Source organism: Callorhinchus milii, unplaced genomic scaffold, assembly GCF_018977255.1.
Source record: "Callorhinchus milii isolate IMCB2004 unplaced genomic scaffold, IMCB_Cmil_1.0 Scaffold3, whole genome shotgun sequence".
Classification (NCBI taxonomy): Eukaryota; Metazoa; Chordata; class Chondrichthyes; order Chimaeriformes; family Callorhinchidae; genus Callorhinchus; species Callorhinchus milii.
The window spans coordinates 81,158,838-81,185,791 of NW_024704744.1; the positions used below are offsets into that span (position 1 = coordinate 81,158,838).

Here is a 26,954-nt window from a genome sequence, read left to right on the forward strand (position 1 = left end):
CTGGCTGAGAAGATAAAAGGGATGATGTGTTGCTGTACTTCTCCAAACAGCAAGTCTCGCTATTATTCAGCAGTAAAGACATCTGGGCAATATTATAATAATCCTTACACTTGGTATAGTCCCTTCTACTTCTCAAAGTGCTTCATAGGGTACAGTGTGAAGTGTTTTTTTTGTGAGGGTGAACCCAGCAGTCAATTTGTGCACATTGTCCCATAAACAGCCATGAAATGAACGTTCTATTTTATTTAGGGGATTGATGTCCAGGACACCAGAAGACACACTCCCTTCCCTTTTTGAACAGTGCTGTGGGATCCTTAGTATCCAGCTGAACAGGCAGAAGGATCCTGAATTTCAATGTCTCATTTGAAGGAAGGCACCTCTGACAATGTTGCACTTCCGCCATCAAAGCGTTTGAGCATCAACCTGGACAACAAAAGCATAGGTTTGTGAGAGGAGATAGATTTTACTGCAGAAGATTTTTAATTGATAATTACCTTCCTTTATACAGTAATTTTTGAAATAAATTAAACAGAAAATCCTTTCGAAAACGTGGCATTCTACACTATTTGAGAAAAAACTTCTCTTTGGGCTTTAGATATTGAACTTTAACGCCTCCTAAACTAGAGCCAACAAGCTGACAAGAAAAAGCAATTGTATTTGGGTGTTTGCTACACTACTAACCAGTAACAGGCATCAAATTTTATATTGTAGATTCTGAATGCTAAATACTTAAGGTAACAGGAAATATCAACAAATAATTTAGACATTCCAGTTCTTTCCAAGATTCCACACCGCTTTATCCCCCTTCCTATAGAAATCCATGGATCACAAGGCATTTTCCACAAACCAAGATCATTTCCTGCCACATGTACCTAACTATAATTGCAGAGAGAACATCTCAGAGATAACCTGAAGCACACAAGCTGACTTGGTATTTTTAAGAGTCCTTTAATCTGGTTTGATATTTGAAGCAACTTGTTCCAAGTGTTGCATACGCATCTGCACATTTGTGAGGTGTGGGAAATAATCAAATTAAGGCTTTCCTCCTATTTAAATTGAGGTATTACAGTGTGTGCTGTCGTGTATTTTGGCAGACAAAGCATTTTCTAAATAAGGCTCCTTAACCACCAATCACACAACCTACGTGACCTGCAATAAAACTTCTCACCCATAAAGTCAGGAACTCAATGCAAAATACTGCAGATGCTGGAAATTTGCTGTCTGAACTGCTGAGTGTTCCCAGCAACTTCTGTTTTATTAGTCAGGAATTCTATCCAATACAATTTACGTTCATAGGGTGTCTCAAAGCACACCACTTTCAGAGGGTGTCTCAAAGCACACCAATGATTTACCATAAAGTTCAGTGACTTATCTATTTTGTGGGTGAACGTGGAAGCAAATTTATGCACAGCAGTGACTCACAAACAGCCATGGAGGGTACGACCAATTTTTATCTGGAGGTCTGTTGGCCAGATAAACAAACAATCACCAGGGGAAATTCTCTTTTCGTTTCAAATAGTTATGGGACCTCGGTTTAAGCCTCTTCTGAAAGATGGTGCTTTTAAGTAATGCAGCGCATGAGTTTGAAGTCCCAATGTGAGACTCGATTCCACCACCTTTTGACTTGGAGGCTAGACTGCTGCCAACTCATTTTAGCAAATCATTTTGATAAGTTCAACAACATATTTATACAGCACATTTGACACAATAAAAAAGTATTGGTGCACTTTACAGAAATTAACTGGAAATAGCGTTTCAAGTGACCAGTGTTGAGGCCACCCTTAATACGCAACTAAATCACAAGGTAGATGGAATCTAAGTTAATCACTGAATTAAAAAAAAGGAAACCTGGAAATAAATAAACATGCATTTCAAACAGAAAAACATACTCCACCAAATATTGTAAATAACCAATCTGCGATAAGATAACCCCTCACAGTAAATTGATTTTTTTGTTGGGGCGGGGGAGGGGGAAGGGGCAAGTGTAAGATATTCACCGACATGCAGCAATGCTCCATTCAAATTGCCTGGGTGACTGGGGATAACAAAATGAGGGCAACATATATAAAAACAAAGCCTTGTTACAAGGCAAAGTCATTCAGTCATCAAGTCCACTCCTTTCAATAAAGCGAGTACGTGCTGCAATGTTAACACGAATGCCGAAAAGTCATTTGGATCAAAGCATAATAGCACAAAGCCTTTAAGGAAAGCAATTATTTATGCCCTACCTTTTCACCAAGGCAAGTTCTCTGGAATTCATGTCGTTGGCATTTAATGCACATCTGATGTAACCATTCCATGCAAGTCATTCTGTGGTCCCACTTAAGTCACTACAATGTGGCCCTGAATTATTCTTAAGATATTTTTTCCATTGACTCAAACCATTAAGCCACACTTTCCACAGGAAATAACATTTAAGTGTAAAGTCTAATAAAAGATTAGACATCCATATGGCCAAGATCTGATTCATGCCGAAGAGTGTCCATTTCCTGATCACAGGTCACAGCGTGGAAGGAAACTGTGTCAAATCCTAAGGCTAGTTGCAACAGTATCTTGGAGAACATTAAGCAAGCATGAAAACGAGAGAAGGCCAGTTGATGCCTCATGCGTGATTCTTCCATAATTCATAGATTGAACCAAATGTATGCAGACAGGCCTAAAGGAATGTTTTGTGATTTTTTTTAACCGACTCTCTGAAGGTAATCAAACTAAACTCCAGAGCATCATTGTGAATGTAAAACCACGTCACAACATAAGGTTCACCCATCGTATTTCAGCATCTCTTCCAGCTATTACAGAGCCACACAGAAAGCTGCCCCTGGATAATGAGATAATGAGAAAGGGAGTGCAGCAAAGAGGATGGCCAGCAACTTAAAACAGAAAGAAATGACAGGTCCAAAGCCAACTGTCTGAGCAGATAAAGGTGAGACTGGTGCAGCACTAAGTTTGCTGGTATAATTCCTGGTCTGTGGAAAGTTGGTTAAAACCGCACAAGCACCACTATAAGTGGTCTTGAGACCCTGGGTTACGGAAGGCAAAAATCAATGAGGGATCCTTACTCCACATATCTGTCCAGCTCCACAGGAATTTACTATAAAGTGGGGTGACTGTGTGTTTGAAGGCAAATGTAGTACTTGTGCATCTTTATACATAAATAAATGCAGCTGGGCCACACTATGAGTAATGTCAAATTAAGCCAGGATTGAATTATCAGATGTTTACTGCAAATCTAGTCTTGATCTCCTTTGCGGCTGTAAAACTTCCTTAATTCCACATATCCCAAAAGTACAACCAGAGAGAACAGGTTTTAAAAAAGGAAGTAAAATCTTCCCCATTATGTGTGACTTTTCAGTTTCTTTATAGAAACAAAAATTGGCTTTCAAGAGATTTTGTTTTCCGAAAGTGGATGTCATGTTAAATTGTGCATGTTTTCAAACTGGGGAGAAGTGTTGAAAACGTGTCTGAAGCAGTGTAAAAATACACCAACCTACATTTATATAACACCCTTCACAAGCTGTAGTGTCAAGCACTTAAGTGACAGCGCCTTGGATGTCCTCCCGACGTGAAAGGCACTCAATAAATGGAATCTTGTTGTTGTTGATTGATGCCAAGCCGGGAAGAGAGGGGAGGTGACAGCAGGCACTGTCAGAGAGGAAGGTACACATTTAGAAACTACAACAACAAAATTACATTTATAGAGCGCCTTTCATGTCGGGAGGACGTCCCTAAGCGCTGAAAACTACAGTAAAATACATCTCAATGGACAAACCCCTGAAGCACTGAAAACTACCATGCTTTAATATCTTCCACTTGACATAGTTATAGTAAAATAATAATCCTTGCATTTGAAAAAGCACCTTTAACGTCATCGAGACATCTCAAAGCGCTTCACAAGTGACTTTGCATTTTGTGAGCGAAACGTGGTAGTCAGTTGCGCACAGCAGTGTCCTACAAACAGCCATGGAGTGCGTGACCAATTTTATTTGGGGGATTGTTGGCCAGGACACCAGGAGAAACTCCTTTCTCTTTTCGATTAGGGATCTTTAAAGTCCACCTGAACAGGGAAACAGGATCTCGGTTTAATCTCTCATCCGAACCATGGCATTTCACTAAACTCTTCCTTACCAAAACCAACCCATGTCAATTCCAGGTTTGCCACACATTTTAGCTGCATCCAATCAAAACCCATCCAACAGCTCCCAATGATCTCAGCAAGAGTTAGGAGATTACTGCAGAATTGTCGCATTCTCGCCCGAGGGGAGAAACTTCTAATTTCCTCATTGAAAAACGATGTTGCTGGACACCTGCTTTGTCAGGTCCCCTGATAGAGAAAGACCCACTTTAATAACGAATATTAAGTAGGTTCACTGTCGAGCTACCTTTGTTACATTTACCAGGAACGCCTGTGCTTCGATCCTAATGCTCCACCAAAATTAAAATAGGGGCTTAAGGGAATTATTCTTTAATAGCTCCTATTAGTAAGATCACTTGAAGACAATCGTGACCTTCATACGAAAATGAAGAAATAAAACTTTAATCAGTATCGAGAACCAGATGCCAGAAGAGGACTCAAGCTGTTCAAACTGTTACTTGAGTATTTGTCCTTGGACTTCCGAGAAGGTATAAAAAACGATATGAAACTGGAACAGTAATGGATACAAGTAGATGCTAAAATCAAGTCACTACGGTTATTTACTTCCGGACTGCATTTGGGGAACCCCAAATTCGGTTTAGTCTGTTGAACTCTGATCTCAGATAGTTTTTTTCTTTCTTATTATTTTGTATTCTAGTCTTTTAGAAGTCCACAAATAGACTGAGAAGATAACAGGCAGAAGCAGAACCATGTGAAGTGCCAACAGGAAAAAGGGCTGAACCCTGCCAAGAAGTTTGGGGACAAAGAACAGAAGGGCTGCAGTTGACGCGACAGATATTTGGCACAAGCAGAAGAAGCAACAGAAACAGAGGGGAAAACTCTTGAAAAGGAATTGAACATGAACAAGTCATGCCTGAACAGTGTTTAGAAATAAACATCCTGGGATCTGAAAAAACCTTTGATATTTTTGTTTGAACAAGATTCATTAATAATAATCCTTGGAATTGACATAGTGCCTTTCACACAGGAGGATATCTCAAAAAGCTTCCCAGGAAGGTATTGTGACTGCTTTATTGCAAGATGTTGTGACTGTGTATTTTTGTTAGCAAGTCTGGCAGCCAATTTGTACAAAGCAAAGTCCAACAGACAACCATGGAATGAATGTCCAATTTTATAAAGGGGATTATTGGCCAGGACATCAGGAGAAACTAGTTTTTGTTTTCGAGAAGTTCTTTAACATCTACCTGAACAAGCAGATGTGACACCCCAGGTTAATGTCTCATCCAGAGGGTGGCATCTCCCAACAGTACAGCGTCCCAGCACCTTATTGGAGTGTTACCCTGGACTATGTCCCATAGGGAGGCTTGAACCCACAACCTTCTGACTCAGGGGTGACTGTTGCTACCAACTGAGCCAGACGGACACCTACTTCACCCCCTGGAAATAACTTTGCAAATTGTTGAATGCCAAGAGTAATTTAGAAAGTTCCAATAACAGCAACACAGTCATTAGATTATGTAAAGGTATTTTTAAACACAATTTCTTTATCAAAATATAGTTTTACTTTCAGGTATTCAAAAGTTGGGTGCGTTGACCTACATTAAAGTTACAGTTGATGTCAAAGCCAAGAGACAGAGAAATAACCTGTCAAAAAGAATGGAATGGGAACATAAATAGCTACTAAAATACCCTTCAAAATACTGGGAAAAAAATTGTCTCACACATGTACACATTCAGGATAACTAATTAAATGGGAGCATCAGGATGTGATACCAACCTCTGTAAAAACTAGAAATCAATTTCAGCTTCTTAGCTCAGATTGTCATTCCTATAAACCTGAAATGTATTCCCTAATTCAGTTCAGGAACTGGCACCACATGTGTCACTAGATTCTGCATCCAGTCACTGGAGACTTCAAGGTCAACACACCCTAATTACATATCTGATGTCTCCTACCCTCTCGATTCCAACCCCCAGCTCGGGGGCAAACCCTTAACCGTCCAGCGCCTTGGGACGTACTTCCCAGTAAGAGTCGTTATATAAATGTAATTTTTGTTGTTGTCGTCGATGAAGTTGCCCATCTTCACTGGGTAGCTACCAATATCTAACGGTAACGGTTTACATTTCATATTGATCCTTTCACATCAGATGAAATCCCAAAGTGCTTCACATAGCTGACTCCAAACTAAGTCAGGGGGACGGGCAAAAAAAGTGTCTATAATCTTCCTGATGATCTTTTAAGACTTTCCACCCCAATATAAAATATTGTAAAACAGTCAATTGAAAAAAAATTGATCTCAATTAATATTTTAAAGCACTGAATCTTCTGTCACCGGCAATTCAATACAACTTTTTTCCATGACATCTTTCTGGCCTCTGCATGGAAAGTGTCATCAACATAATGATCTGCCTTTTGTCCAATTAAACAGATGAAATAATTTGGAATTTCCCCCCCACCCCCCCCAACACTGTATCGAGACAAAAAAGGTGGCAGTTGAACTTTTTCTCCATTTAAGCTTCTTACAATTGGCAGCATCAAAAAGATTAACTGTTGCCAAAATGTCTTTAATTAATTTGGTGGAAAAATTCCGTTCATTATCGTTTGTGCCAGGAAACTCCCATTTTCCTCTTCTGAACAAAGCAGTTACAAGTCTGCAAGGAAACTCGCTTCACAAGTAACTGCTTGACACATCCTTAACAGAATATTGGATTTCTGGGCCAAAAGGTATATAATTAGGATATCATTAACTTTTCTCCCCCAGTGACTCAGTAAGAGGATGCAATAAGTACGTGCACCAGAGCTTAGATATTTCCCTTGTAAAATCATCCTCAATCTGTGCCATGTTAGACAATAATACTTGCATTTGATATAGCGCCTTATACATCTCTAACCTCTAAATACAGTCACCTTGTTTTACAGTAAAATCCTGTGAAGTGCTTTGAAATATTTTGTTGACGTGATAAAGTGCTGTATTAAATGCAAGCATTATTGTAATCTCAGCAGGATTGAACTAGAAATCAGGATGAATTAGGTTAGGCGGGGTCAAGCGAGAGATGGCTCCAGCTCTGGATATCTATCCAGTGACCTCTGCTGAAGGTGCATGCGTTTGACTAAGGGATGAAAAAAGCATCAGTCTGGGCTGTAATGCTCGCTGCCTCAAAAGAATGTTGGTTATAAACAGCACCATTCATGAGTGAAGGTATTAATGGCAAAGATGGCTCTCCTCCAACAAGCTCCAAGGTTAACAAGCTGTTGACTTTCAGAGTTACATTTGTCAGGTCTGTTGACTTCTCTCAAGGTAGCATATAATGGGGTGGGGTGGGAGGTGGGGGGAGAAGGAAGTCGATGGAAAGAGATAAAGCAGAAGTTAGAAACTGCAGAAACATTTGGACATGTGCTATTTCAGGCATCCCGCAGTGTTTAATGCTATCATTTTTTTTAACCACAACTTGAATGGGATGACTGATTTAGTTTCCAACCCATTTGAAAAGGTTATTAATTTTATGCCTACTTTCTGGCAAAATGTCTGTAAGACAGTGTGCCTTTTGTAATATCCATCTATTTTCTGCAAAACAGAGTCATCTATCAATGTGCTTGGAACTTATTTACTAAAGCATACACTAACATTACTCATCCTAGTAAAATAGTTAATGCAGTGATGAGCCACGTGCAGATAGATGTCTTCGCCAGCCATGATAAAACTACTGGAAGGAAGCAATGATTTACCACAGCAAAACGTTCAACGGCTAAACTGTACAAACTTGATAATCTCTACAGCAGGAAAGGGCCAGCAGCGTTTGAGATGAGACATTAAAATGCTCAAAGTAATAAAAGGACAGAAACTTCATTCCTCTCCAGGATTTGCAATGCAAACCAGACTTTTGCAAAACTATAGATTTAAGCCTGCGTATCTTTTGGAATCTTTTAAAAAAGAGACCAGATTAATGAATAGCCCGCTCAGAGAGCAACAGGGAACGGTTGAGAATTTCAGTTAGGAGGTTATGTGAACTCGGCTATCTAATATTCTCTTTCAGTCATTTGCTAAACAAATCAGTGACACTGTTTGCAAAACCAGCACCTCATCGCTCATCTTTGGACACAACCTTTGACCACGAGGCAGCCAGCATGGGAAGGACTCCAAATGTGGACTGATTTGGTTAACTCTTTATCTGGTGCTGCAACAAAACAATGTCAACTTGCACTTACATAGCGCCCTCCATCCAGGGTTGCGTCTCAGAGCGCTTAACAGTGGCGGAGCCTGACTCCGAGCCCGTGGGAGGGGGTGAGGTGACCGTAAGCACGGTCAAAAAGGAAGGTTTTCAGGCGGGACTTGAAAAAGGGGAGAGAGGAGGCAAGGCGGAGGGATTGAAAGAGAGTGTTCCAGTTTGGGGGAGTAGTGGCTGAAAGCGCGACCTCCAATAGTGGAGCGGAGGGTGCGAGAACAAGCAGGAGGCAGGTGCCGGTTGTGCAGATGTGCCAGGTACCGGATTGGGGAGTGAGGAGGTCGGATGCACTATGTTGCCCCAAATCAATAGCATGAGTTACAAGTAAGTAAGCCCACATTGAAAGGAAAGTAACAGACACAAGGGTCAACAGTGTATGGATTAAGTATACACTCACTAGTATTCATTACAAGCCCGGCATGTTATAGAAGCAATCGTGCCAGCAGGTCTGTTTGAGGCTGTTATATGAAGCCCCTGCTATTAGCCCCTAGGCCTCACATTACAAGTATCACTTGGACCAGTTTACAGGAATGTAGATAAGAGAGTAAAACACACAGATATTGAAGTCATCTGTACATCTAAAGCAGTTAAGATAAAGTTGTCCCTTTTTATTAAACAAAAGAACTGTGGGTAAAGCCACAAATCTCCTAAACAGTAATTAAATGCCACGTATTGAAAATGCTCAAATTCATGGCATCGAATTTGATACAGTGCGTCTGAACAATTACTGTTATTTCGCTATACATAAGATTAAATGGACATGGGCATTTAGAGTGCTGTATTTAAATCTGCAGCAACAAAATCAGGATAATACATTAACCCTTGCATATGATATAGTGCCTTCCATGTCAGGTGGACAACCAGTATTAGATTTTTCTGTAAACTGTAGTTTATAGGTGAATGCCTATTTATATAAAACCTTGGTTCGACCACATATGGAACGCTGTGAATAGCTCTGGTTATCACATCACAAGAAAGTTATTGTAGCATAACAGTACAGCAAGGATGTTATCCGAAATGAGTAGATATAGCTGCTGAAAGAGTGGACAGCGTTCCTAGACGCTATCCTGCGTGAAGGACAAGTTGTTGTTGATGTTTTGAAGCTTTTCTCTCTGGAGTTGAGACGATTGAGTGGATATCTGACAAAATAGTTGGCTAAGGTGGGTGTTGCTAAGCTGTTTCCACTTGTTGGTGAGTCCAAAATGTGAGGACATAACTGTAAGTTAGCTAACAGGTAATCCAATAGGATATTTAGGAGGGTGGTGAAAATGTGGAATTCACTGCCAGAAGCTGTCATTGACGAAAAGAATCAATATGTTTAGGGAGGCGAGTTATACAAAAATGAGGTGGAAGGGAAAAGAGGAATATTGATGAGGGGAGTAAGAGAGATGGGGTTTGTGTGGCGTATAAACATGGGTTGAAAGGCCGGTTTTAATGCTGTACCACTCTATGTAACCCCATGCAAAATGGGTTTGTCTCATCCTGAAATAGGTATGGAGCAATTTAACTTGAGTGTTTCTGGAACTGAAATCTCCTTATGTCGTGGGGTCAGACATACATTTCAAGGTCAGACACCAGTGAAGTATTGAATAGAAATCATTTAGAGGCACTGTCTCAATTCTGACATCCATTTAACTCTGGTTTGTGGCATTGAATTACTAGTGAATAAGATCTTGGGTTTCCCTGGAGCTTTTGATTAGTAAGAAGTCAAAACCTCAGGAACCAGCAGTCGGATTCACAAGTAGGCTCATTGAAAGCATTGATAAATTTATCAAACCTCACGTTAGACCCCAATGTTTGTTTATTGCAGCAACAAACCTTCTGGGCTGCAGGAGCTAGAATACACTTGAGAACCAAGGAGAAAAGGGAGACAAGGTTCCAGTTTAATCTGTAAAGTCATAATGAATGAATCTCTATTTATGGAGCAGATGCACTCAGGAGATCCACTTCCCGTCGTATCCCAGATGAAGGACATTTTTGAAGAGAGTGTTTGGACAATTGAGGGAAGAACTCAATGGGTAAGTGCTCATCAATTATAACACTTTCAACTCAGGAGGTCGTCCCTCAGGAGGAAGCTATTCACAGGTTATATTGTAAAGTGACTGTGGTCGAACATAGATCCAGCACAGAAACCAGCCATTCAGCCCAACTAGTCCATGCCGGTGTTTATACTCTAACAGGATTCCACCCCTCGTTATCCCCTCATCATATATAACCTTCTTCTAATAAAGCTTTATTTTTAAATTTTTAAATGCTAATTTGTAGCATTTTGAAAATACCCTTAGATTTCCCGAGAAGACAATTGATAGAAAGATAACCTTTTCCATACTGAATTTGGTCATAGGAGGAAGGCAGATCAGGGATATACAGACTGCAGTTAGTGTGGCTGGTGAACGTGAATGAGAGAACAAAAGTTCTAAAATTAAACGTTACAGTGCAGCCGAATATTATCCTTCACCAAGATTCCCAGTATTAAAATAATCCTTGCATTTAATATAGTGCTTTTCACGTCAGGACGTCTCAAATTGCTTGATAGGATTTACTACAAAATGTAGTGACTGTGAATTCTGTAGGTGAATGCAGAGCCATGTCCAACAAACAGCAGAAGTGAATGATAAATTGTATCTGGAAGAATGGTGGCTAGAACTCCAGGAGCAACTCTTCTCAATAGTGGCATGGGATCTTTAACGTCCACCTGAACAAGCACCTCCGATGATGATATCCTCCCACATCACTGTATCGGAACGTCGCCAACACTGAGTTCAAAGTCCCGATATGGGGCATGAACTCATCACATTCACTCTTTTTTCTTTGGTGTCTGACACATGGGGAAATGCAGCACCAGGCAGACTCAGAGATTACCGTATTACTAAATGAGCCAGACTAACAGTTTGTAACATGTGAAGTGGTAAACTGCACTTGGATTCATCTTGTATGTGAATACCAGGTTAAGCAGCCTAGTATAGACACATCATATAAATTAAAGGCACGTAAAAAGAGCACACCACACGTAACTTGCAGACAACCACAAGACAAATTGAACCTGTTGCTAAATCTGCAACTATTTTTAAATTACACCAGTACACGAGTAGCTTTCTAATTCATGCAATGGCCATTTGTGCCTCTCCTCCCTTCAAATGCATTTCTCTCGTCTCAGCTCCTCAAGGTAAAGATTCAATCTGGGGTCTGAGCTCCTCAGGTACCAATGCTGCGACAACCTCACTCAATAGTCATTGGTCAGATTCTTTTCTGCAAATCTAGAAAGCCGTGATGGCGTGCTATTCAACTGTAGGGTGTGGGAGGAATCACAGGCCAGGCTGATTCTATTCTCCTTCACATTGAACACATTGGAGGAGCACTCATCGAATGGTGAAAGGCAGAGGGGATCCTCCTCAATCAAGAGGACCTGGGTTCGATTCCTTTCTGGATGAAACCTTGGGCAAGTTTCCTTACTCCACCCGCCTCTGTTCACCTAAGAGTAAGTAGTTGATTGGTGGCATATTAATTGATTGGTAGATCACTTTTCTGGGGATAAGAATCTCTTAGAAAAATAATAATAATAATAATTTGGTCACTCAATCCACGACTGTTTGTGGGACACTGCTGTGCACAATTGGCTGCCGCATTTCACGCACAAAGTATAGAGTCAATTCACTTTATAATATATTCTGTGAAGCGCTTTAAGACGTCTCAAAGACACGATGAGGCTCTATATTAAATGCAAGGATTATTATTATTATATAACCAGAGATCTTCCTAGTTTGTGAAACACAGTAAACACTATTTACAAAACCATTGGGGGGGGCAGTCCTGGGTTCTTCAGAATTGTTTTAAAAAAAGAAAGTTCAATTATCGATGCTCTCAGAGACTACTCTTTCTATCTGCTCACTCTCTCTTTAAGGGGCTCCAGTGATTTCAACTACAGGATAGGGAGAGAGGAATGGATATTCTGGAATAGCTGCATTCATTGTACAGTGGGACCCCCGTTATAACACCATGATTTAGTTCCTACATAAAATCAGAGCGTGTGTTATATTCTGCTGGAATCAAAGCCTTCAGTACGCAGTAAAAATTTAGAGCATTACAACAACAACAACTTGGATTTGTATAGCGCCCTCCATGCCGGACGGCATCTCAGAGCGCTTCACAGTAACGGATCCTGGGACCGAGCCGGGGGAGTGGGGGAAGGTGACCAAAGGTGCGGTCGAAAAGAAAGCTCTTCAGCAGAGAGCTAAAAATAGGAAGGGAGGGAGTGAGGAAGGGAGTTCCAGAGCCTCCGGGCATAGTGGCTGAAGGCACGGCCGCCGAGGGTGGAACTGAGGACTCGGGGGAAGAGGAGGAGGCCAGACCCAGAGGAACGAAGGCAATAGGTACTGTTTTGAGGAGAGAGGAGGTCAGAGAGGTAGGGGGGGTACAGCGGAGTGCAGGGACTTGAATACAAGGGTGAGGATCTTGAAGCTGATCCGGGACAGGCAGCCAGTGCAGTCTGGCAAGGACTGGGGTGATCGGGGAGCGGAGTTTCGTGTGGGTGAGAATGCGGGCGGCAGAGTTTTGAATGATCTGGATTTTATGGATGGTGGTGGATGGGAGACTGGTGAGGAGGGGGTTAGAGTAGTCCAGCCGAGAGGTGACAAAGACATGGACCAGGGTTTCAGCGGCTTTTGGGGAGAGATATTGGCGGAGACAGGGATGTGGTGGAGGTGCTGGTGAGGGAACGGATGTGGGGGAGGAAGGATAAATGGAGGTCGAACCTGACGTCGAGGTTGCGTACGGGTTCGGAGAGTTTTAGGGGAAGGTTGGGTAGGTGGAGGAGGTGAGAGCCATGAGATTTTAGACGTTGACGAGAGCCAAAGGTATGGCTTCCGTCTTCTCAACGTTCAGCTGAAGGAAATTTGCGCTCATCCAGCCCCTGAGGTCTGACAGGCAGGCTGTCGGAACATCAGGGGACTGGGGGTCGCAAAGAGAGGTGGAAAAATAGAGTTGGGTGTCGCCTGCATACATGTGGAAGTGTATCCCATGTCTGCGGATGACATCCCCAAGAGGGAGCATATAGATCAGAAAGGAGGGGCGGAGAGGTCCAGGAGGACAAGGAGGCAGAGGGAGCCCTGGTCACAGATAGAGAGGATGTCGTTTATGACTTTCACAAGCGCAGTCTCTGTAGTGTGGGCAGGGCAGAAACCGGACTGGTGGGTTCGAAGAGGGAGTGGGAGGAGGTGTGCACTAAGTTGGTTGGCAACAACGCCTTCTAGAACTTTTGAGAGGAAGGGCAGGTTAGAATAGGGCGGTGCCCTATTTAGATGTGCCTCAGGATCAACCATAAATTGGTTGATCAGTGGCTTTCTCAATGGACATCCAGCTTGATAGACATAAATATATAATAATCCTTGCATTTGATATAGTGCCTTATCACATCTTCGCGATGTCTCAAAACGCTTAACAGAATATATTGTAAAGTGAACAGACCCTATATTTTGTGGGCTAAACGCAGCAGCCAATTGCGCACAGCAGTGTCAAGCAAACATTAAGTGACCAATTCTTTTTAAAGAAATTATTACTCCCAGAAATTCCCTTTTTCAGCGTGGGCCATTGTATTCAAGTTATTTGACATCAAGTGGATCTGCTTATGATTTCAGAACGACTGGATGATTTCACACTGAAAAAACTTTGGGTTCCCTCTGCTTGGATTCATTTCCCTGGAGTAATATTCAAGTATTTGATCCCAGACTCTCGCCCCCAAATCTTTTCATCTCTCATCGGATCAGTAAGTCTCCTGTTCTAACCTCTTCCTCTTTAAGTTTTGCAAATGATTCACTACGAGGTGACATCCCTTGTTGGTCGTGAGCTCCTCAGTTTCAATGTCTGGCCTTTTGGAATACCCTGATCTACTTCTTTTCGAGTCTCCCTGGAATAATTTTCCTAAATAAGTCATCAATGCACAGTCTGTCCTTTTTTGCAAAATTACTGTGTTCTTGATCTAAAACTAGTTTTATTGATGTTATCGCTGGGCCTTCTTGTTACGTGCCTTGAGGTTGACGTTTACCACCCTTTCCCTGGATCCTTTAAAAGGTAAAAATAAGAGTTTTAAACTTTTATGGGTTACAGTGCAACATGGTGTTATTGAACAACTGGGCATCTTATTTGAAATAAACTACTGTAAAGAAGAAATGCTTTCAATAAAGTTTCAAAACTTGTGTGCTAATGTTTTACTATGAATCACACATTCAACCTCTTCTGTTGAAATAGTTTGGTACTGAGTGAAACCTTGCGATATTTATATAACGGGTCTAAAGTAATTAACCCATCTTTTCTTTGGCTAAAACAGCAGCTTCAATTCTAACAGTTATTACTATAAATACCACTACTATTAGCTTATGAAATTCAAAGCAGCTGAAGACGTATAGTAGATTAAACAAGGTATCTGACCAGCAATAGTCAGTAAATCTATTCAATCTGCAAACAGTCATCACTATATTCTCACAGTCCCATTACTTTACATTGCTGGAAGCAGCTTTTGGATTTCTTTAAACCAACAGTTTCCAATAATTTTTCCATCAAAGGGAATGATTTTAAGCACAGCAATTAGCACCACCAATTAGATATTCCATATTTAAGATCAATAAGTACAACAGTCCAAAATCATCCTTATTTCCCTAATGTTCAACTAAACTGATACAATTCAGGCAGAATAAGGAAGTCCTTCCAAATGAATCATCCTTGAATTGGTTCCCAAACCTATACTACTCAACCTTTGGATTGCCGTGCAATTACTATTCAAAGTAAGTGAAATTGAAACAGATATTTGCAGCAAAAGCAAAAGTAATTTGGCCCTTTGTTCGCCCACAAAATATGTAGTCACTGCACTATACAGTGTGTCCTGTGAAGCACTTTGAGACATCCTCCTTCAATGAAGTAAGTGAAAAGAGCAGGAGAGTGGGATTAATTGAACACACAAAAATGGACAACTGCATGGAGTGAGTGCACCTTTCATTTTTCATATATTTGAAAGAGATTTGGATAGAGCCATGTGCTATCAATGCAGCATCATTTGCAGATACATGAGAGGTGGGAAAGATGCATAGACAAAGTGTTCAGTGGACAAGACTACCTAGCAAATCTAACTGCAAAACTAGTAACCCATTGTCTGGATTCACCACCATTTATAGGAACCGGTTTAAAGTGGCCCACAAGCTTTACACAAGCCTTGCACGCAATTCCTCAAAACATTTCCAGAGATTTTTGAACCATGAGCAAGAGGGTGGTCTCAATTAAAACCCGATTATTGGTTCAATGTCGTCTTTCTGCAAACTGAGGGATTTGTTTCGGCAATAGGACTACCAGCAGTGATACTGATGGTCCCAAACAACCTCCCAGGTGAAATTTAATGAAAAAGATGCACAATCAGAAAGAAAAAATAAAGTCACTATACTTTCACCACTGTTAAGCGCTCTGAGACGCTGCCCTGCGTGGAGGGCGCTACGTAAGTGTAAATTGTGGTCGTTGACAGTATATACAATACATAATTACATTTGTATAGCGCCTTTCACGTTGAGAGGACGACCCAAGGAACTAGACAGTCAGGAATTTGGATCAATATATCCAGTGAGCCATCCTCCAGAAAATATATATCAAATGCAAGGATGGTTATTAAAGCAGATTTTAAATTTATATTTAACTCTATAGAGATTACGTGTACTTTTTCCAAAGTCTCATTTAAAGATGCAGAAAAAAAACTTCGTTGAAGAATCCATCGTATAATCTCTCAATGGAATCAGAACAAGTCAATTTACTCTGATGACACCCAATTTTTTTTTAAACTTTTGTTCAGCCAAATTACAGATTACAAATTACAGATGCAGAAACCCATTAACATGCATAAGAGTATCCAAACCAAACAGAGAATTCCATGCGTTGCACCTACATGTGGAAATTCCAGAGCTGGAGATATTTACGGAGCACATCCACTACCTAGCACTGACATCACTGACTGAGCCCGGACTTTTTCAAGAACAACAAATTACGTTTTTCGGACTGGTTGGAAGCACGGTTTGCAATAGTCTGAATTTTTACAGTATAATTGTAATTTAATATCTTGCTTCACCTGTATTATTGCCCAACATGTAATCTATATTAATTGCCTTCTATGAACATTGATTGCTACAGGTAAATTTTTGTAACCAGATTGGCACCCTTATCCATCTCAACAGACAATCATCTTACCTGATCACTCTTCCCCAGCTCCAACTCCACAATCGCAACTGGTGCATTAATTTGATCCAAATGCCTGGACTGACTCTTCAGATCAACTCTCCAGCTCAGGCTCTTCAGGGAGTTTTCCCACCTGCTCTGATTGACGAGGCTCTCTCGGATTTTGAGCTTATGATTTTTCCAAAACTTTGTTAAGACTGTGGCCTGCTCTGGCGTGATCCCTCTTTGCTTTTTGGTCTGGGCTGTCAAGAATGCTTCCAACTGGTTGAAGTCCATGTCTGCAGATGCTATGGACTGTTGAAACAAAACTCAGTTTAGACCATCCTATCCATCTTATACAAAGGCTTTTTTTTGTCACCTGTGTGTCTGACACATGCAGAAAACCATCACCGCGCTACGGAGTATCCAAACCATCCTGAGAATTCTGTGCATCCCACACACACATGGAAACTCCAGAGAGATTGTTGGAATGGAATGCGCACTCTCTCTCTCTCTCTCTCTCTCTGGATGGACACATCCCGCCTACCTAATTCCGGAAAGTATTAGACGCAGTTTGGCAAGAGCCAAGGCTTGGAGAGCCCAGAGTCTGTGTTGCGGGTACTGCTGGAGCCCACCCAACTAAAACCGCGTAGCTTGCCATTGTTATTAATGTCTGGCAAGCTTTCCTGCTGCTTGTCTAACCGTTGGGGCTTTGGCTTGCAGGGTTAATAGGAGCTGAGTGGGATGATTCCCTGCCACCAGTTCCTGTTAACTCTGCAAGCTGAAGGTGGACCGAGGGTGGTCGTAACTGGACTAGCAGCAGGGAGCTTGCTAGATAGACAGTACTCTTGATGGCAAGCTATACGGTTTTAGCTGGTTAAATTCCAGCAGCACTGAAACATGCACACCCCAAACCATAGCTCTTGCCAACCTGCAACTTACACTCTCCAGAATTAGGTAAGGAGCGTGTACTCCATTCCAGATACAGGGAAATGTGTAGGTGACATTTCCCTGTATCTGGAATGGAATGCGGAACTTCCAATCCGGTCAGGTTACTCTTACGCATTGTGATAGGTTTCCATGTGTCACCAAAAAAAAGAGCTCTTGCTCAACTAAAATAAGAAAAAGGATAGGATGTACTCTCAACAAAGATTAAAAACCCGATTTTATCATCAGATGAGATATATTGCAAAAGGCACATAATATCTTTCCACCACCGCTGCACAATTCAAACTTTTAGTAAATACCTCGAATTTAAAAATGTAATTTAAAACTCATTAATAATATAATAATAATCATTCTTAATTCTGGTTCTCAACCTATTCAATAGGCTACTTGTTAAGGTAATTTTACAACAACAACTTGTATTGATATAGCACTTTTCACACAGGGTGGAGATTCAGAACACTTGAAGAATTTTCAGCGTCTTCATACACAATAGATATAGAAATTTTCAATGCAAGAGGAAGCCATTTAGCCCCTTGTGTCTGCTACTTTACTTTTTAAAAAATGCCCTTTTTTTATTAATCTCACATTCCAGTTCTTTCACTATGATGGTAAAATGTGTTTACTATCAACCCACCCATGTTATAAAAAAACCCAACTCTCTCAAATAGCTCATTTGCCACGAATGCAGAACGTCCAGTGCAAACCAAATTCGTCTCCCTCCACGCCCCACCCCAGCACCCAGCTAAAAGCTCTCCACAACAACAACAATAATAACAATAATAACAACAATAACAAGATTACATTTGTATTACGCCTTTCACGTCGGGAGGATGTCCCAAGGCTGCAATCAATAATCAAGAGAAAAGAAATCTGTAAAATAAGCGCACGTCTCTATTCAATAGCCCACTTTTCTCGCCCGATCAACAACCACCCCCTACTCTCTCAGCATAGAAACCGTGGTGTATCGAGTACATATTTGTTTATCTCGGCCTTCATCTACCCCGATATCACCCTTTAGCAGTTTTGCAGTCAAATTGAAACTACCTCAATTGAAGTTCCAATGTTGGGTTTGAACTCACAACCTTCTGACACTGTGCCAGGCTTATATACATTAGACAAGTTTGAATCGCCATCAACACCATAAGCAAGTAGCATATAATTCCAGAAAAAACTGAGGGGGGGGGACATCTCATAACTGCTCATGAATAATAATCTATCCCCTAACATTTATCCACTAAAAAAGCATTAGCTTCAGTCGTGAATTCCATTTCTCTGCCAAGGTTTCCCATAAATGTATCTGGTTTTGCTGCAGCCTACAAAACCTTCAACCACCAAGAAATATGAAACGTCTGCATGGATGCCTGCGGCCAAACACCAGGAACAGAGCAGCATATTTGGAGCAAAAGATGCAAAATGCCTTTCTTTTTTGTAATATTTTTCTAACCATTTGCTTAGTCAAGTCATCTGACCATCAGTCTTTTTAGGGGTTAAAGAAAACAAAACGGCAGTCATTACTGACTTGTGTTTGTACACTACTTAAGTATTCGTAGGTTGCAGACAACAGCATTAAAGAAAATGTCTGCTTTCTCTGAGAGACTAATGTAATTGCGATCTCCCGTATTCCCATTGGTAAATCAAGTTAGCAGCTAATGATTCTTTTCCCAGAAACGTTGATGTAATTATGAGCTGCGCTAAATGCATTATTCAGAAGCACTTCTTGAAAATAAGCAGGTCTCCTGTTTGCTGCTTTTACTGTGAAATACTTTCAAGCCTCGTTCGCCTTTTTTCTTAAAAGGGCCGCAAACAACAACAATGCTACATTTGTATAGTGCCTTTCACGTCGGGAGGACGTCCAGCATTTCAGACCTGAGCTGGGGTTAGGGAGGGAGAAGGGAGGGGAGGGGAAGGGGGGTGGCCGATGGCATAGTCGAAGAGGGGGGTCTTGAGGCGGGACTTGAAGGAAGCTAAGAAGGGGGCGAGGCGGAGTGATTGGGGAAATTGGATGGAATTCCAGAGGTTGGGGGCAGAGTGGCTGAAGGCTCTCCCGCCAATGGTGGGGCGGTCAGGGGACATGAAGCAGGCCACTGAATTTCAGGTACACCACCCATCACTGAAGCAAATTTTGTTAGTTTATATTTGACTGAGCTGTTCATTAATATCGAGTGATGAAAAGCACAAATAGAACAATCCACCAGTACATCTAACTCCAGCTTCCCACATCATTTAGAATTTCTGCCTGTGAGTCACAAAAGATACAGGGTCGATTATATCTCAAATAGATCATGTTTCTAGCCAACAGGAAACAATTTCCACAGTCCTGAAGCTGTTACAATGTCGGAACTAAAGTTTCAAGGTTCCGCCTATCCGTGACATTGAGAATATGCTCATCATAGTGTAAACATGTAGTACGATCATGCCACAAATAGGATCTGATTGTTGCTGTATACCATGTTTTAATATAGTGGTATGCGCTGCAGGAAGCTGGCCAGTCATTGTCTTATACACAAAGTTGCAAGATACTGAAGAGAGTTATACAGTACAAAATTACACTTGTAAAGCGCCTTTCACGTCGGTAGGACGTCCCACGGCGCTGACCAGTCAGGGATTAGGACCCGAGCGGGAAGTTGGGATCAGGGAGGGTGGAGGGCGGGGGTAGGAGAGTGGCTGAAGGCACGGTCAAAGAGGAGGGTCTTGAGGCATGTTTGAAGGAGGCAAGGGAGACAGCGAGGTGAAGGGAATGTGGGATGGAGTTCCAGATGGTGGGAGCTGAAAGGCTGAAGGCTCGATCGCCAATGGTAGATTAGAGTAGGACAGAACCTGCCGAGCGGAGGGAGGGGACAGGTTGATAAGGGGTTAGCAGGTCGCAGAGGGCAAGGCCATGGAGGGCCTTGGAGGTGAGGATGAGAATTTTGAACTCGATCCTCTGAGGGATGGGGAGCCAGTGGAGACGGGCGAGGGTGGGTGTGATGGGGTCACGGAGCCTGGTGCAGGAGAGGACACGAGCTGCAACAATTCTGGATGATCTGCAGCTTGTGGAGGGAAGAGTTGGGAAGACTAACAAGCAGGGTGTTGGCATAGTCAAGCCTGGTTGTAAATGAAGCCATGTACGAGGGATTCAACAGCCTGAGGGGTGAGGCAATGGCGGAGTGGGGCAATGTTGCGGAGGTGGAGGAAGGCAGAGCAGGTCATGGCATGGATGTGGGGGAGAAAGGCCAGTTGAGGGTCGAACAAGATTCCTCGGTTCCTGACTGACTTGGTGAAGTGGAGTGTGCATCCGTGGATACTGATGCTGCCAATGCCTGAGGTGCGGAGGCCCTGGCGCGCGCGCCAATCAGGAGAGCCTCAGTCTTGCTGACGTTCAACTGTAGAAAGTTAGCTTTTATCCAGGACACGAGGGTCATAGTGGGAGGGAGGACATACAGATTCCAGCAAAAATATAACTTGCATTGAAACAGTCAAGTATAGCCTCACCAAATCTCTAGACGAGCCATGGGGTGTATTTTGGCCTCAACACCCACAGCTTCCCAGGGGCACAATGTAAACAGCACTTTCTAGAATTTCAGTAGACATCACCCAGTATACTCTAGATAGTTTTTCTTCCACTTAGGAATTAGTTTTCGTTCAGTTAGGGGTTATCCTAGACAGCAGGATGTTCATCAATGGGTACCAAAGATCCCCTTGGAAAAGGGACAGGCTTTCACCCAAACGTCTAGCACAAAGCTCAGAGGCTCATCTGAAAAGCGCCGACATTGAGAGGGGAATTTCAATCATGCTTTTGAGACAAGCCCAGAGGATGGTAAATGTCAGTCACGACCACAAGACTGCTGATCCCTCTTACATGAAATTGCAGATGAGAGGCAAACCACAGGAATGAAATGAAACATTTCTAGGCATCATAAAATCCAGTGTACATATTGCTTCTGGATGGATTTTCGTAATCTTATAATCTCCATTATTCACGGACACAACACATAAAAACAATTAAGTATGCCTGCTTGTCAACATCGATTCTCCTCTGAGAGGAAGTAGCTCTTGTTCTATGCCAGGCAGCATCTTCACAAAGATGCTTTAAAGCTGGAAGCTTACACTCTGCAGAACAATCTGAAACGATTTACAACTGCAAGAGAACAGTTGATTGCTAACCACGCTACACCTCCTGTCAGAAACATAGGCTGCTTAGAAAAGGAAAGGATATCCCCGTCAACATGTACACCTTTTCAGAAAAATCAATTGTGCCTGTCATCTGCCTGCTCAAAGTTGCTCAAACATTAAAAAAAATACAAGCAGAACAATATGAAGAAGTTGCTAAATGCACAAAGCCAAACTTGAAAAATTTTACCACTTTTTCTCATCCTCATTTCTTCGCTGTAGAGCACAGCCTTTTCCTGCTGTCCACAAAATATACAATCAATCCACTTTACAGTATATTCTGTGAAGCACTTTGAGACGTCTCAACAATGTGATAAGACGCTATATAAAATGCAAGGATTATTTTTTATTATTTTATTATTATTATTTATTATTAATGTGTTCTCTGTCAGGCCCAAACTACCCAACCACCCATCCTTGAAGTAAATCAACTAATCACTGCACCATTTGGGGGAAAAAAAACTATTTATTTCTGTTGCAACACACCAGGGGAGACAAATGGCCACTTATTGCTAAACAAGAACTATTCGCTCCACTGTGTTTATCAAGAGGGACGCATTATAATACTACTGCTAATATTATTATTAAATTATTATTAAATGAATTATTGTTAAATGAAGCTACAGAAACCTGCTACAAAGAACTTCTGCTAAGGGAGTCAGTTACTTAAATTCAGTGCAGCTTACAGATTTGCTTTGCAATAAATTTGTAATCTGCGCATGTAGACTCCCAAACTTCAGCACCTCCGTTTAGAATAGTTCTAATAATGCATCTCATATTATAATTTATTTTAATGCCATACGTTAAACCTATCGCAGAGATATCATTCCAAGCTGGGGCATTAATAATCTCTGCAGAACAAACCGTTCATCTTAGATGTAGTCATATATTGGAGAAAACACTGGTGAAATTGACCTCATAAACTCACACTTGCATTTGACATTTTGCAATGTTATTCAACCTTCCCTACAGTCGATCACTTTGGAACACTACTCATCTACTATTGTGGAGTCCTGTAGCTCAGTGGTTAGAGCACTCGCTTTGCAAGTGAGAGACCTGAGTTCAATCCCAGCAGGGCGAAACCTTGGGCAAGTTTCCTTACTCCACACAGAGCCTAATAATAATCCCTCCAAAACCAAAAACAATAATTAAATTGGTCATTTTCAATCTACGACTGTTTGTGGGACATTGCTGTGCGCAATTGGCTGCCGCGTTCGCCCACAAATATACAGTCAATTCACTTTACAGTGTGTTCTGTGAAGCGCTTTGGGACGTCCTCCCGACGTGAAAAGCGCTATATCAAATGCAAGGATTATTATTATTATTATTATTATTATTATTATTATTATTGCTAGGTTCAACATTATTTTCCCTCATAAACCAGTGACTCATGATGAGGCATAATACCATAGGTGGAGGTTGCTCAACCAACCGCAATTCATATACTAGTCTGGGAAGTGAATCAACAGGCTATTCAACTGTGGTGCCATCACAGCCTGGCATCTTCATGGTCTGTATCATTCCTTGCACGTATAATAATAATAATCCATGCCTTTCATATAGCACATTATCACGTTGTTGAGGCATTTCGAAGTGCTTTGTACTGTAACGTGCAGTGACTGTTTTGTGGCCAAATGCAGCAGCCAATTTGCGCACAGCAACGTACCACAAACAGTCACAAAGTGAATAACCAATTTTATCTCTTAAACGCATTGAAACATAAGCTAAGCTCCCGTTGCTAGGCTAAAGGAAGGTAAATGTAGTGGATTCATTAATACCCAGCCAATTGTGACTTGTTTGGGATTGAGTGGATCAGCTTCCCAGCCTGTCTAATGTGCCCTTAAAGTCCTGAGCAGATGCACCACATAATGTGATTCAATGCAATACAAATCCCAGATGAATCCGTTATGGGTTCCCAAGCTTATTGTGCTACTATCACCCTCAGCACCCTCAAGCACTTTCAAAATTTCAACATCTGAGATACCTGCTTTCTATGTCTGTCAGATTAACACAAGACCAAAGTCACTAATAGAGGGCTGGAAGGGAAAAACTTACAAGATTGCCCTTCCAAAGCAATAATTTGTACTTGTTGGTAAAATTTCCAAGGAGTGGCATTGATCAGTATTGCCCACGTGGAGCTCAGGTGAGGTGGATAAAGGCATTACAGTATCTGCTACAGCACTAAGTCATACTGACCAGATGCTTGCGGGTTTGAATTTGAAAAAAAAATTGGATTCACTGAACTGAATCACTTCCTCAAGACAAAGCCCCTCATATTAAGAACGAAGCAAACCAGTATGTTGAGCTTGACGATTCAGTCACCATCTGCCAGCAGAGCCTCAAAGGTCCATTCAAAGGATTGTTGGCACAGGGAGAAGAGATGGTGATTATAGTCCCAACAGGAAGCGAGAGGGAGGGAGGGAGGGAGGGAGGGAAGGGTGTGAAAAGTAAGTGATGGAATACAGCTTTCAAACTGATCTTAAACAATCTTAAAATGAGCAGAAGGACAGGTAATGTGTTAACTTTTGAAACACTAAAAATCTCATGATCTTCCTGAACCGGGTTTCCAAGTAAGCACAAACAAACCAAGCAATGTACGGGGCATTATTGAAAGTATCAGGGAGACCCACCAGCGTCGGGAGGACGTCCCAAGGTGTTGGACAGCATACAGCATTTCAGACCTGAGCTGAGGTCGGGGGGGTGGGGGGGGGGAGAAGGGAGAGGAGGGGAAGCGGGGTGGCCGGTGGAATGGTCGAAGAGGAAGGTTTTGAGGCAGGACTTGAAGGAGGCTAAGGAGGGGGCGAGGAGGAGTGATTCCAGAGGTTGGCAGCAGACTAGCTGAAGGCTCTCCTGCCAATGGTGGGGCGGGTGGGTCGGGGGACGTGGAGCAGGCCAGAGCCGGCTGAGCGGAGGGAACGGGCGAGTTGGTAGGGGGTTAGGAAGTCACAGGGATAGGGTGGGGTGAGGCCATGGAGGGCTTTGTAGGTGAGGACCAGGATCTTGAACTGGATCCTCTGAAGGATAGGGAGCCAATGGAGTTGGGCGAGAGTGGGGGAGATGGGATCCCGGAGTTTGGTGCGGGAGAGGACACGGGCTACAGAGTTCTGGATTATCTGCAGCTGTGGAGGGAGGAGTTGGAAGGCTGACAAGCGGGTTTGTATAGTTTGCATAGTATAGTTTGCATAGTCGAGCCTGGAGGTGATGAAGGCATGAACAAGAGTTTCAGTGGCCTGAGGCGTAAGGTAGTGGCGGAATCGGGCGATGTTACGGAGGTGAGGGAAGGCAGAGCGGGTCATGGCTTGGATGTGGGGAAGAAAAGACAGTTGAGGGTCGAACAAGACACCTAGGTTCCTGACTGGCTTGGTGAGTTGTAGTGTGCAACCATGAAAGTACCAAATACACTTTACAGCTTTAAAATTTATAGCTTTATAACACTCAAAACTAAATTCATTCGACTCCAGAGAATGCTGCATCTCATATGAGAAATTGCTACATAAACACCAATGTTATCTTGTTGCAACCATTATATTTCTCCCTGTTCCTTGAAAACATGCGGTTCGCAAAAACTAAAAAATTACAACTTTCATTTATTTAGCGCCCTTCATGGGGGAGTAGCGTCAGAGTGCTTAATTATTACAAAAATGAAAGTACTGTATCCGAATTATACACTCACACTTTATGGGTGCAAGATTAACTATGATGCAGCAATAGAGAATCATAACAAAAATTGTATTATCAGTATTATTACTATTATTACAAAATTCATTGAGCCACACATATTAGTCAGTAATTTAGTCATTGCAAGCAGTAAAAACATTGGGCTGAAGGAGGGCAGTTTTGAAGATGCCAACCATAAAACACGCAGATACAGGCACCAGATATCCGAGGAATCATAAGGAAAACTTAATTACAACTAAATCCTGCAATAAAAGGTGCGATGGAAAGTTACTTCCAAAAGGTCACAGTGAATTCTTGGTGAATGATAGCAATGGTATGCAGTGGTTTTTTGTTGAAAACATAAGCAGAATCACATTGGGTGCATTATTCACATGCCTTCAGCTTAAAGAAACACCCAAATCTGGCTGCTCATCTTTCGTGAGACCACACACACTCCGAATTTAGTGACAGCAAATTACATAATGGCTTTATTCTGCGAGACGTTACCAAGTCAGAAAATCTCTGTGACCGTGTTCAGCACATGATGTGGCAATAGAGAATCATAAGCAACTTTTTTTATTGTTATGACATTCTTTGAGTCACACATGCTGAATTCACAAATTCAGGAATATAAGCAGTAAAATCCTGGGCTAAAGGAAGGCAGTTTTAAAGATACCAACCATAAAATGCACCAGATAATCTAAGGAATCAAAAAGGCAATGCTTCAGAAACAATCCACCCTAAAAAATGATGCATTCTGCACAATATAAAATTAGGTATGAATATGTACGTAACTTGTATGGCCATGCGTTATAATAATAATAATCCTTGCATTTGATGTAGCGTTTTTCACGTCTTCTCGACGTCTCAAAGCGCTTCACAGAATAGACTGTAAAATGAATTGACCATATATTTGTGGGCGAAACGCGACAGCCAATTGTGCACAGCAGTGTCCCACAAACAGTCGCGGATTGATAATGACCAATTTATTATTGTTTTGGAGGGATTATTATTTGGCATATAAGGAAGCTTGCCCAAGGTTTCGCCCTGCCTGGAATTGAACCCAGGCGTTTATTCTCATGTCCATCTCTTCCGCCCCCCCCCCCCCCCCCCACCCGGAGAATATGCCTGTACACCAGTCAGCATCAATAAATGGCAGCTAAACTTGCTTGCACTTGTTCCACCTAAAGGTTATGAGATGTACTTTGCAGCAGTGCCATCTTTAGGTGACATGGCATCAGAGCATTGCCTCAAGCTGTCGAATGTTTAATAGCTGAGCAGTAGAAATTTTAAGAGGGCAAAGTGCAGGGGAGTGGGATTAAAAGATCTACTAAAATCTACTAGAATGCAACCACTGCACCAGGCTGACAATATCGATATTTAATATTAAAGGGTTCAGGGAGGAGCAAAAGGATTGGATTGGAGCTGATAGCTCAGATGGCGAAGCTAGCACCAGCACAGATACGTTGGGCCAAATGTACTCCCTCCATGCTATAAACTGCTGTGACTCTTTCTGTGAAGTATAAAGCAATCTCTTCATGATTTTGACAAAATATTGCACAATCCACCACTAATGTTCTAACAACCTTGGAGACAACACTTTAGCACTTCTCTAAACATTCTACTCTTTGCAAACAGATTTGAACTTTTTCCGCAAGGTCATCCAGAACTCAAGTAAAGGATCCATTTAGGCTCCAGA

The 26,954-nt window shown here is 41.9% G+C and overlaps 1 protein-coding gene across 4 annotated transcripts in view; it reads right to left on the reverse strand.

Moving 5' to 3' along the window:
* commd1 (copper metabolism (Murr1) domain containing 1) overlaps window positions 1–26,954 on the reverse strand; it is a 74,950-nt gene that overhangs the window by 37,529 nt on the left and 10,467 nt on the right. For 3 of the 4 annotated variants that reach the window (XM_042333358.1, XM_042333360.1, XM_042333359.1), the window contains one exon: window positions 16,535–16,816. In XM_042333358.1, coding sequence (XP_042189292.1) covers window positions 16,535–16,816 — 282 coding nt within the window. Of the gene's footprint in view, window positions 1–363; window positions 424–16,534; window positions 16,817–26,954 lie in introns of those variants that run through there. The other variant, XM_042333361.1, reaches the window with a different exon arrangement.